Raw genomic sequence first — 13,527 nt, 5'->3', positions numbered from 1 at the left:
ATTGTGGATAAAAAAATGAAAATAGTCAGGACCAGGTGGATGCATGGAAGGACAGAGATGTTAGGCTAAATAAAAGGTTGACCAAACGTGAGGTCCACACGTTGGCGGTGCGAGTGATTTTCAGGTCCTTTCTCATGATGAAAGGTCACAGAAACAAAACGAGCGCATTGGAAATGCCTGCTGTCCAGCAGCTGAGCATTTGCTTCATGATGTCATGAAGATTGTGTGTGAATTCAACATTGACTGCATACCTCGATCAGGTATGCAGTGTATGGATGTTATCATTTTTAAGAACATGTGGGGGCGGGGGTGCACTACCAACTTACATTACCAATTTACAACAGATTTGGAAGCTCTGCTCTGGGTTTAAACCCAAAGAAATGATGATAATGAACAACCACAACATCTGTTGTTTTCACACACCAGTTCCTCCCCTGAAAAAGGAGGCCAGCAGCAATGAGTCCTCCATCTTGTCTTCCCGCTCCGGTTGCCATGACAATGGTGCACAGTGCACCTGTCCCCTGGGAGACATGCAAAAGAAGAAAAAAAAAAGAAACGAGAGAAAATTAGACGACTTGGAGAAATGTGAAAATGATGTGCGGGAGGAGTAAAATATGGTGGGTGGTGGGTGATCAAATGACAAGATGATCAAATGTGGTGAGAAAGCGAGAGGGTGGCTGCATTTTTGGGCGACTTTAATGGAACGAGGACCAATGTGAGCAAATGTGTCTCAAGAAAAGAGAACATTACTCATGACCGGTGTACACATAGGCAATGCAGAGGCAATGCTGCTTCTTCTGAGACGCTTATAAGCTTGCTTCAGCTTGAAATAAGTGAGCTCCGACAGAGCAAGGAATGGCGGCCACCTAACTCACTCTGCCCAACGCTTACACAAATAGCACGTTGCATATTTTATTTAATACGTTTTTTTTTCTTCGATGGCTCCACGTCTCTTTTGTACAGTGAGATGAAACACAAACGACAATGAGAAGTATATTTGTTTCTGACTCCATTCCTGCGATGATTTTGTTTTGTTTTTTTCTTCACCATTAACCAATGGAGTCCATCATCAATGTATTCAGTATTCTCCTTGTCATTACAATATTTCAGTAATTAAAAACGATCATTATTTGGAAAGTGCATCAAGAAAATGGTAGTAGACATTGGGATAGAAATAGTCGTTAAAATCCCATAAAAATATTAATATGAAATATGAAAAAATACTGAAAAGGGAAAAAAAGGAACTAAACATGAAGATGTGCGTGTCGAACTGACAATATGTGGGTTTCAAATATACAGTACAGTAAAGTCTCGTTATATCGATATCGGATATATCGATAGTCCCGGTTATATCGATACTATTTCTATGCACGCACAGAGAAAATTACATGCAAACAGGGTCGGATATATCGATAGTCCCGGTTATATCGATATTTTTTCGGACTCCCTTGAATATCGATATAACGAGACTTTACTGTACTTACTTACAGTCGGTTGTCCTTTAAAGGACAACCGACACCTGTTTGTAAAATCACTTCAAATGACTTCTACTGAGCGTATTTTACAAAGATTCCACCGGGTGACTTTTATAGTCAGAAGGCACATTAGTGAATAGAAATCAGTTGTGCGAGCCGGAGGAACAGGGAGGGGAGGGGCGCGCACCTGACGCCAATCAGGATGTGACAGAAAATATATGTGGTGTGATTTACTACGAGTCCACTGGAGGGTACAATTAGCCAGGAAATAATTGACCGACCTTTCTTAACGATTACCATTTTTTTCTTGAAAAGCCTGTCTTAAAATGGCTTTAAAAGTAAATCTCCCACCAAATCTAATTCATCTCCTCCTTCAGCCACTGTGGGTTGAGAGTATGCTCTAACGCCCAGTGATACTATGATTGGCTAGTGACTAGCCAATCATGTGACTAGCCGATCACAGTTTGCATGTTTCCAGCGCCTTCCAGCAGGCCATGGATTGCTAACTCAAAATCTGATTGGTTAAAGTTTCATGGACAGTTTCATGGACACCTGTTTTATGCTCCAGGGCCTGCAGAACTGATTGTGAAGGCATCCATGTAGATTTCTGACCTTGGTTACAAATGATTGCCGAAATGTGATTGGTTAAATGCTTAAATACAAAACCACACGTCTGCAAGGAGCACAACAGGGGAAAATTAATTAAATGAACCTGAAAGACAATTTGGAAATATTTAATAAGAATTCATGGACAAAATATAATAAACATCAGTCCGTTATTCAGATATTTTTCGGCCAGCAGAAGGGGCTTTGCAGGCCTTGCCGGTCTGCCACTGGCTACTTATATCATAGAGTACGCTACGGAAGGTCGACATGTTTCGCCCCCAACTTTCTGCTACGGATACCCAAAGGAGATAAAGTTAGCAAACATAGTTCATCAACATGATGACTACAGCACGCATAACAAATGCTATACTCTTACTACAGCTCTTGGGGGAGTACAAGAAGTCATACGGGATGACATTTTGCTTGCACCTATTTTTCAAACCCTTTAATGTTTGGCGAGGAGTTAGGATAGTGGAGCTTTTATATGCAGGACTCTTCTTCTTCTTTTCCTTTCGGCTTTTCCCTTCAAGGGGTCGCCACAGCAAATCAGTGTCCTCCATCTTTAGAGGTTCGATCCGCATGTTTGTTTTGGCCAAGCTTTTACGTCGGATGGCCTTCCTGACACAACCCTCTGTATTTATCCGGGCTTGGGACCGGCACAAGAAGACTTATGTCCCTTTGTGGCTACAGAACAAGCAACTCGCTCAGTAAAAGGCTCCCAAACACAAAATGGTCATCGGCAGAGCAACATTCAAAAAAGCAAAAATTTTATATACAGGACTTGTATTGAAAAATCTATCCACTTATGCATTTACTGAACCGCTTATCCTCGTGTATTACCAACTTCTTTTCCTTTCGGCTTTTCCCTTCAGGGGTCGCCACAATGAATCAATGTCCTCCATCTTCAGTCAACGACGCGCTATATTCACGGCATGTGCTTTGCCTGTGCACAGTAGATTTCATAGGGTACATTTTACACTAAAAAGACGAGAATTGTACCCAGTCTAAACAGAGTCAAATATACACTTGGAAGAGATTAAATTAATAATAATAGGTGGCAATGTTTACATGTTAACAGTATCTTTAAAAGTTATTCACTGCCAGACATGCAAAAATGTGTCCACACTATTGCCAGGGTTTTTGTCGTTGTCACTCAAATTCCAGGACCCACAGAAGAATTAGTTTTGGGACTACCTAAACATTCAATACAGCGTTAGAAACCTTAGACTCTCTTCTTTCATCAGATAAAAAGAGTTAATTCCGAGGTTATGCAAGTGCCTTGCATGCTGGGTCCGAGAGGACAGTAATTTCATATGTGCTGTATGTCATGCACATTCGCATATTTGACAATAAAGCTGACTTTGACTTATAGGGGTCTGGAGTAACATGAGGTCAAAGTGGGGGCAGCTAACAAAAGGCAAATGCTTCCCCCTTGTGGAAGGGAAAATAATGGTCTCACCAGCACTTTATCAACACCCCTCCCCCCGCAAGAAAAACCAAAACTCAAACAAATTCGGGAATGGCACTCCATGTCATATTTTTAATTCCTGTATAAATTCGGGGATGGCACTAAATGACTTGACATGAAGGGTAGCAGCAATATAATGATACATATTCCTCAACTTGAGTGACCAAAAAAAAGAATCTAATATTATTATTATAAGTAATTGTCCTCAAAAACGTTCTTCTAAAATGCATTTTTTGTGTTCAGTTGCGGCCATTTTTTTAACCAATGTACTTAAAGGGGAAGCAAATCTTAAACATTGATCGAAATGTTTTCACTCACATTACACAAGATACTTGTCGGTGTAAAATGTGTGTAAATTGAATTTCCATGAACTGAAAGTTTTAATTATTTGAAGGACTATAAATCAATTTATTTGACTAAAATTTACTCGAGGTATTATTTTTGGAGTAAATTGACCTCTGGCAAAAACCTAGTTTTCTCTGCCATAAATCTCACAACTAAAAAGTTGCAATTTCGACTCACAGCTTCTCTTTGATCAACTTGGTAGAATATTCTTTTGTTGTGTCCCCCTGTGTAGCCACGCACAGCGGTTTGAAACCCTGCCCTATAGTAAATTATTGCAATCATGAACAACAACATTGACGACCGTGCCATTAAACATGAAGACCGTGCCTAGAAAATACTACAAAGAAAAAATAAACTTCGTGACAGAGGCGACTTTCAGAAAGCTATCAAATGTATTTAGCTCTGGTTTACAATGTTATCAGGACCTGTGACATATTTTATCACTGCATGCAAACTTGAACTACGTTTCATCTTTCTTGTGCGCTTGACTTACGACAGCCAACGAAGCGCGTAATAAGAAAAGTGCTTCAGTCGACATGAGAATATGCACAAGGTCAGGTATAACGGGGGGGATGGCAACATTTGAGGCAAGTGCTGTATCTGGCATGATGGGGCATGAATTAAGTTGACAGCAGAATCGGCGCAGCCAGAAAAGCGCACAACTGCGCCTAACTCGACGCACTTGCTGCTATATTGCCCCTCAGCTTTGTACACCATTTCGATCTCCGTGCTGATATTATAGAATGTGTGTTACTCACATACATTTATGTATGCGCCATCATACCTGCGTGTGTGCGCAAGGCTCATAAATCGTTCATTGACTCTCAATTACACATTTACTGTCCGTCAGGCGGATTCAAAGATTTGCATCTCAAAATGCCGCAGTTGCAGAATGCTAGAGAGGGTAACGCCTGTGAAGCCTTTTGAGTCTTTCGTGTTGTTCTGTTCATTGTTCAGTCTCAAAGTTAATCATAAGGCTGCAATTATATTCAGACTGCACTGTTGCTAATTTTGGTGATCTTGTCATTAGTCGCAACACTTGCCGAGCTTGTTAGTTTCAAAGTCAAATGTTTCCATTGACATTCGTGAGTACAATTTTGTGCCACCTGGTCCACGGGCCCACTGTGGAACACTTCTTATTGAATCCTGACGTTGTCATGTGTAGCCCTTGAGGGACAGACACACGACTTGCACACTTGTCAGCAGCTATGTGCTTCCAGCTGCTCCAGTCGCGACCATGTCATAATCCGATGAGAGCGAGAGGGAACGAGAAGTAGCGAGAGCCAGAAAGAGGAAATAGCAGGGATGAATTATGAATCATGTCGAGAGATGGGCTTTGCAGCAACAGAGAGTTTTAACATTTAATGGATATTTTTTTTTTTTTTTTTTTTTTGCCAGTGGAGCAAGAAGAGGCTGAAGATGGCTGAATGCGTGCACGTTGTTGCATGTCTTAATGTTGCTGTAACTTGATGTTATATTTCCCTCTGTGTGTATTATTGCATACATTGGTCAAAGAAACAGAGAAGAAGAACAGTGAAACAACGCTGTAACATTTCAAAGTGGTATGTTGGGGTGGAAAAAAACTGCTGCTCTGTTGTATGAGCTTTTTATATTCCCATGGTGCTGTTCATGCATTCATTTGTCTATTTTGGTCTCTTTGGTCTCTTTCTCTCTCTCTCTCTCTCTCTCTCTCTCTCTCTCTCTCTCTCTCTCTCTCTCTCTCTCTCTCTCTCTCTCTCTCTCTCTCTCTCTCTCTCTCTCTCTCTCTCTCACACACACACACACACACACACACACACACACACACACACACACACTCGCACACACATACAGGTATACACTGACACACTCACGTGCGCATTCTGCTCTAAGAGGCAGCAGCACCAGCAGAGAAAATAACTATTCCTGACAAAATGCATATAGACTCACTTGAGGGAAGATAGACAGTCAGTCAGCGTTCATCGAATGGTTCCTGAAGTGGGTTGGGTGTGAACAGGAAGCAATGAAGCGGCAATGGGGGCTTATTCACAACACTGCCGCGAACGCTCTCCCCTGATAACTGCCGATCGTATTAATATTTCATGAGCACAAATGAGATTGATCTTCAATATTAACTGTTGTATGAGAAAGGGGGAGTGGTTGCACATCAAATGAGGGGGTTTAGTGAGGCTGCAGCTCAGCCTTCCTTTTTGATACAAAAGTCAAGCTGCTGAGAAAACTCACTGTACTGTATTGTTGACGGCAGTCTTTGGGGTGGGCGGTCTCTGCTTTGAGCTCACATGGAGACCTGTGGCTTAGAATGGCCATCCTGAGCTGCTGCTGCAGCTGCATCTGCTTCTTCAGCATCAGTCAGCCTGTCAGATGCAGGAAGCTCCTCTGCGAATAGCGAGCCCGAAAGCGCTGCGCGGAGCAGGAATGAGCACAGGGGGAGGAGATCACTTAGATCAACGAGAAGCCGAGCAGCTCACTGTTGCTCAGGCGGAGAGGAGTGAGAGAACTGCCTGCCTGCCTCTCTCTGCCCTGCCGGGCTGCGGGAAGTGTCGGGATCGGGTCCATCTGCTTGGCCCTTGGTGTTTCTCATCAACAGCGGCTAAGGGGAGAGCTCATTAATGATTTCTCTATCTCTCTGCCGCTGCTTTGCAGGAGTGGTGCCTGCCAAGAGGAGTCCAAAGCTGGTGGTGAGTATGACCAAAAAAAACTGCATGCTTGAATGTGTGTGCGTGTGTGCATGCGCCTGAGCGAGATGTTCTATTTAAAGAACAAGAGACAAAGATATGGGATGACATCAAACTATTTCCCGCCTGCTCTGCATCAACAGCTTCCCATTTCTTCTTTGTCCTGTCACCACCACTCCTCTTCATTTGTTCTTCCTTAGTCAGACACTCTGCTTCTTTCTTTGATGCATTTCCTTCAGTTATAATGGCTCCCATTCCTTTCTGCAACTGTCTGCGGCTGTCCGATCGTTATTAAGTCAAGAGTTGTTTGAATGGTTCAGCGGTGGGCAGCTGTTAGCCCCCTACTGAGGGGGGATTGGAGATTGGGTTGCTGGGAACACCCAAAAGTCAATGTGGGTGTAGGTGTAAGATTATGCCACTAAATCAAATTTTGCTTAAATTTGTTTTCTGTCAACATCAAATCCATCTGTAGTACAATATGTGCACTCAATTTGCCCCGGACACACACATTCCTTTCGAAGAGTTGGAGGCGGTGAGTGTAGGCACTAGTCTATCAGCGATGATGTCCAAGTTAAGTCTCTCTCAAGCATCAGCTCAACCAAGTAGGCCTTTTTTTATAGTGCATTGTGCACTGTTAGTCTGAAAAGAGTTTCTCAGAGCGGGCAATGAATTTTTACATGCGGGAGGCCCAAACATTAGGTCAAATTCGAAAGCATTCAGATCAGTTGGTATGACTAGCAGATGGTTTTGACTGAGAATGTGACGTGTTCACAACACACGCCACTGTCAAGGGGAGGTCTTTGCATCTCCAAAAACGCTGCTTAATCTCTACCTATCTTGACTGTTGGCATTATACCTCGCAGTAGTGGGCTGTGGATTTCATTGCTAGGCCTACAGTAGTGCGATGTCTGAATCAATCCAGACTGAAAAAAAGTTTGGTGTGATTTACGACAAGTCCACGAGAAGGTACGATTAGCCAGGAAATAACTGACTGACCTTTCTTAATGATGCTCATTTTTTCTTGAAAAATCCGTCTTGAAAATGGCTTTAAAGTAAATCCAACCAAATCAATTTCCTCTCCTTCAGTTATTGTGGGTTGACAAAACTGCTATTAAATCAACACAATATATTTGGTTATGCAGTTTGCGACTGATACGGTGTGCTAGCTCTGGCCAGTATGCTATTGTCATGAGCGGCTGGTGATCAGAGCAGTCAATAATAATACATTACATTTTAAGTGCCTTTCAAAGATCTCAAGGACACTTTACAGTCACAGACAAGCATAGGTACTATAATAAATAAAATACAATCACAAATAGAATGCAATAAATAAAATACAATTCTAAATAGAAACAAGAGAGAGCTACACAGAAAATGCAATTTTAAATAGGCGGGTTTTGAGATGGGACTTGAAGGTGGGAAGAGAATTGATGTTAGGAATGTTGGGAAGAAGCCAAGGCTATCAAGGGAAGAAGTGAAGTCAATGGTTAGTGGAGTAGTTGGATTATCTATGTGTATGTTAAAGTCTCCCATGATATCCGTTCCACACGACGCACAACAACACAAAGTGACAAAAGAAAACACAAAACAAGACAAAAACAACAAAAAAAGCAAGTCTCATGAGGGCACTTGCTGACGGCTGCCTACTCGGGCGCCATCCGACTCCTTTTATTATTATTATTCAGTAACTATGTGTGGCTTTAAAGAATAGACATCAAATGTTTTTAAAGATTAATACCCTTTCACCCAATCACCTCGAGAGGTTAGTGCTGGATTCAGTTCCCACAGTTGAATATACAGAACGTCACCACATCCCGCATTTGATTGGAATTAAAAGACCACTACCGCGCCCGCCCCTCTTCCAGATATCAGGATTAAGATTATTTCTCAATGGGCGTTTGCTACTGTGGTCACATAGCACAGATGACGACAGGCCAGCGCTTGCATTGCCTGACTGTCATTTTGTATTCGTTAACCATCGAGGCAGCGCCACAGACTTACTCCTCCCCGCCTGCGTTGTGCCAGGGAAATGTCACGCTGCGTGCGCCATCACAACAGCCATTCTAGTTAGGAATCTAAATAGATGCGCCGAATAAACTCCCAAGCGCCAAAGAGCGGCTCGGTTGTCTCAACTCGTCAGGCTTGTCGTCAGGCTTCAAACGAAAGACACTTTCCTGCCTTATTTCCAAGCCTTGGCTCCACCAACATCGGAAAAGGTGGCAATATCTTTTGATTATAAAATGAATATGAATTAAAATAAGTCATTTAATTCTAATAAAGCTAACAAAGCACCCCATCTTTTACCAATACTTAATGTAAATACAAAGAAAAGCTTTTTAAAAGTGTACTGTGACATTCGGCAAATGCTCAAATCAATGACATTTTCAATGAGTTGAGACTCTTGAATATTTCAAAATGGATGCCGCATGACAAGTCATTTCTCAGCCAAACAAAAGCACTGAGAATATTCAAAAGAAGTTACGCTTGACGACAATTAGAGAAAAGGCTGATCACAATTTATTTAATGAACAACATTTACTTAACAAATATTAAAACAGACTACATTCATAGTGCTTCTTTTTGATTTCAATGAAACCCATTTCAAGGCAATTCAAAAAAATGGAGGATTTCGGTAACCATGGTATCCACCCATAAGAATATTCAGAGATGGAACTTTTCTTTTTGATGCCATTTCCTACAATCAAGCCGTGACAGTCACTCCGACCTTAGTTTTACAAAGACGGATTCATAGGAAATAGATTGTCCATGTTAACATTTTCATCTGTTTTTGTCTTGTGACCATGACAACCTAGTCTTTTCTTATTTTTTCACTGCAAACATTCCCGAGTGAGAGCTGCAAAAGGCTGATGCCACAAAAGAGACAACCTCAAATGTTGCCAAATTTCCCCACCCCTCTATCGCGTCTCTGAAAGTGATGCACTAAACAATTTGTCCTCTGCCCACTAACGTCTCTCCCTCTCTCTCTCTCTCTATTTCTCTCTATTTCTCTCTCTTTCCCATGCATTCAGCACCAGTTAGAAAGGAAGGATAGCCAGAGCAGCTCCCAGCACAGCGTGTGCAGCCATCGCAGCACACACGCGGACTCTCCCAGCCACCCTCCCTCCGCAATGCCCAGTGAGGCTTCGGTGCCCACTCCCGCTGCCCCCAACCAGCCACTGCCGGGCTTGCCCCCTCAAGACGCCCCAGATGGTACCCTCACCCTCCAGAAGAAGCCGGATCCCTTTAAGATCTGGGCTCAGTCAAGGAGCATGTACGAGAGCAGACGTGAGTAGCACAGTGTAAATTGTCAATATTGATGCTATTTAAATGCAATATTAATAAAGATGGATGTGTGATCCGTTGCAGAGTGCGTGAATCACGCTGACACTTGTGCAAACGCTCTTGGACAGGTTTTGTGAGTCTGATGCACTGCTATTGAGATGGTGGGCAACTATGAGGAAGGTGCTGTCAGCGATTAAAACAAATGTTTCACAACAATGAAGATGAGTCCAGGGAGAAAGGAATGCACACATTTGCAACTGCAGGACATTTTGACTGTCATGGCACTGACTGTTGCGTGCTCTTTTAATTCTAACGGTATTGTGCATAATCAATATGTAGCTCTACATGCTCATTTATGAGCTTGAAGTCCATTTTGTGATTGCAGAGTCTGAGACAAAGGTCCTCGCCTTTACCGTTTTAAGCCTCATTGGTTCTGTGATTAGCAATCTCCCACCCACCTCCATTTGATACAATCACATTATTCACTCAGCACCTCATCCATCACAGACTTGCTCGTGTTATCTCGTTGCTTGTTGCCAATAGATGTGAGCTCTCCATCGTGTAGTGCAGGGGTAGTGAATAATCATGGCTGCCTGTGGAATCTAGGACTGCTGCTGATTAAATATTAACTGGGCCCAGAAAGGCCTGCTTTAAGCTGCGGCTGATTAGGATACAGTGTGTGTTTGATAACCCGTGGAGGAGATCCAGAGTCATATGGAGAGGATGGTGCAAGAAAGAGACAAAAGATTGTCAAAAGCGGCCTAATTCTGTCTTATGTTCATAGTTTTCAAACTGAAGTATCACTTCATTTTGAAGAGAATTTTGAATTTTTCCTGCAAAAAAGTGGAATTTCATATTGTTGTGATAAAACGATGAGAATGACAAATGTGTTCATAAAGGAAAAAGTTGGGGGTTTTCGATGGATCACGACTGCATTCAAAAGACAAAATGCACTTCTGAACAAGCTTTTTGTTTTTGTTTGAAATTATGTCCTGATCCGTTGAGCTCCAAGACCAGATGATTGTGGTCGATGAGTTATGAACTATTTGAACAACAGCCTCTGCTGTTCAACTTACTAAACCTTGAGTCCAAGGTCATCCAAAGGTTACTGATGAACTCTGAGTAAAAAAAACAGAGCCAATCACTTCACCCACACGAACGTGTTGCGGCAGCATCGCATACAACAGGAAATTGTCCTACTATAGACTTAAAGACTGGCACTGAATCCCCAACGTGCCTCCTTCCCACACGGTGTGGTCAGTGGAGCCTTTCAATCTGCCATTGTATGGAAATTGTGATTAGTGATGTGTCAGAGCGCACATCTGCGACTGCGAATGTGACAAGGTCACGGGCGGTGAGTTTGCATCCTCATTTTTGGGCTCCATGCGAGCAAGTGGCTCTTGCTCAATGAAGCGAGGAGCATCTGTTGATCCTGCCTGCCCCTTAATCCAAAGCAAACAGGCTTTGTTGATCAATAACTGCACAAAAGACTGCGGATGTGTGTTCATTGGGAGTCGGGCGCTATCAATTGCAGCTGATTGCATTCTGTGATTACTGTAAAGGCTAATCCGTCACTGGAGGATGTCACAGAAATCGTTTGGATACATTTTCACAATTATCTTTTTCTTTGTATTTTAGTGCCAGATTGCCAGGAGCAGGACATTTTCCTTTGGCGAAAGGATACAGGCTTCGGTTTCCGTATTCTTGGGGGAAATGAGCCCGGGGAACCTGTAAGTATCCATTTACTTTTCAGTCTGGTCAACGGTGGTCGGTACATTCATTGGTTAGCTCAAATCGCCGGAATGCAAAGTCCAGTTTTTTCTTTTTGTTTCAGTCACAACCAGTGCTCGGGTGCTTGTTTCCGTTAAAATGACGGACACGCACACATTTTTCATGTTTGCATTTTTCCAATAAAGGATAATTCAACAGGTGCCATACGATTCAAGGACGGTTCCATGTGCAACCATTCGATTTGGTTCAATTTAAAATAGTACGGCTCAGTTTGAGATGCGAGCATGCAATGAGGTTCTTGTTTTTATTTTTGAACTACGGTACTGTCAATGTAGTATTTCCTTCCAACACATATATCAGATTCAACAAAAAACAAACGGAAACAAATAAATATATACATAAATAAATACATAAAAATGAATAAAGAACAATTAACTCATTCAATGCCATCCCCGAATTTATTCGAGAATTGAAAAGCATGACGTGGAGCGCCATTCCGAAATTTGTTCGGCATTTTGGTTTTTCTTGCGGGGGTTACCGATAAAGTGCTGGTTAGACCTCTGGCAATGTTTTTCGCTTCCATGAAGGGGCAGCATTTGCCTTTTGTCCATGTTAGTATTTTGTTACAGCTTCAGCTGTTGTTATAGCGCTATATAAATCAATATGTATGTCCGTATTGTATTTTGTACAGCTTTACCCATTTCAAGCTCAGATAACTCCAGACCACACAACCTTATATCTAAAATTAACTCTTTTTTTCTCATGAAAAACGAGAATGTAAGATTTCTTACGCTGCATTGACTGTTTATGTACTCCTAAAACTCGAAATTCTGTGGGTCCTGGAATTTGAGGGACAAAGACAAAAACCTTGGCACTGGAGTGGACACAGTTTTGCACATCATCTGGCAATGAATGAGTTATATACACATTTGGATATATTCCAGTTGAACAATGCACTCACATCATTTATTGCAAATCAAAACAGTTTTAAATCATTTTTTGCAACATCCTTCAAAGATGCATGACATGAACGGAGGTATTACACCATACTTTAACCCATTGATCTTCTTTTGTTCATCATTTATAAATAGCAGACAATGTTTGTCCCTGAGTGCTCGTGTTTGATAATCATGGACACACGTAACCCTCTGGCAGCTCTTCTAAAATGGAGGAACGCAAGTGAACAGGATCTTGAAAAAATTAAATAAAATACAAAATACATTACACTTTGCTGTAGTTATTTCTTTTCGGCTTAGTAAAGTTCAAATCATTTCAAATCTTTCTTGACCGACTACAAAAAACAGAACATTTACCTACCTATTTGTTTTTCTTTAATACAAGGGATACAATGTTGGGCAGAGATATACCGACATTTTGTATAGAAACTGATACAATTTATACTCACTGCTGAGACTTGTGGAGGCACGAAATGTCTTCTTCTTGGGGGTGGCGTAAGAGAAAATAATTGAGACACACTGCCTAAGGGGTATGTGAGCACATAGCAGGGGGTACGTGAAAACATTTAATCATCTATTTCTCAGATCAAAAATCTTTGGCGCAGGCAGGCAAGGCTTACAGCAGCCACATGTCACCTGAAACGTCTCATTAAAGTTCAGATGACTGATGAATAGAAAGTAAAACTGATATAGTAGACTTTTTTTGCTGTTTCGCACTTGATTTTAAATGTAATTGTCTGTTTCAAAGAGAACTCGTTGATAAGCGATCCAGCCAGGTTTATTCCTTATTCCATTATTTTCCTGTTTAATTTGAATTGAAAATAATGCAGTGCCTAATAAACCAAATCAATCGAGTTTCACAAAGTAAGCAGTTGTGTTACGTTCGACTCTTGGAGTATCATCATGTATGAGTGACAGGGGATTATTAGCATGACAAAAAGGCCAAAGATGGGGTCAGGGGGAGGTTGCCCAAGTGTATAATGCAATAT

General features: G+C 41.8%; 1 protein-coding gene across 12 annotated transcripts in view; it reads left to right on the top strand.

Moving 5' to 3' along the window:
• LOC148903300 (membrane-associated guanylate kinase, WW and PDZ domain-containing protein 1-like) overlaps positions 1-13,527 on the top strand; it is a 109,040-nt gene that overhangs the window by 81,523 nt on the left and 13,990 nt on the right. For all 12 annotated transcript variants that reach the window (XM_088999591.1, XM_088999642.1, XM_088999561.1 and 9 more), the window contains 3 exons: positions 6,538-6,572; positions 9,599-9,854; positions 11,490-11,581. In XM_088999591.1, the coding sequence (XP_088855717.1) occupies positions 6,538-6,572; positions 9,599-9,854; positions 11,490-11,581 (383 nt within the window). The remainder of the gene's footprint in view (positions 1-6,537; positions 6,573-9,598; positions 9,855-11,489; positions 11,582-13,527) is intronic.

This window comes from Hippocampus bargibanti, linkage group LG01, assembly GCF_051943395.1.
Source record: "Hippocampus bargibanti isolate YZ-2025 linkage group LG01, ASM5194339v1, whole genome shotgun sequence".
NCBI lineage: Eukaryota > Metazoa > Chordata > Actinopteri > Syngnathiformes > Syngnathidae > Hippocampus > Hippocampus bargibanti.
Note: the sequence above shows the minus strand (reverse complement) of the source record. Positions and strands in the feature narration are given on the sequence as shown.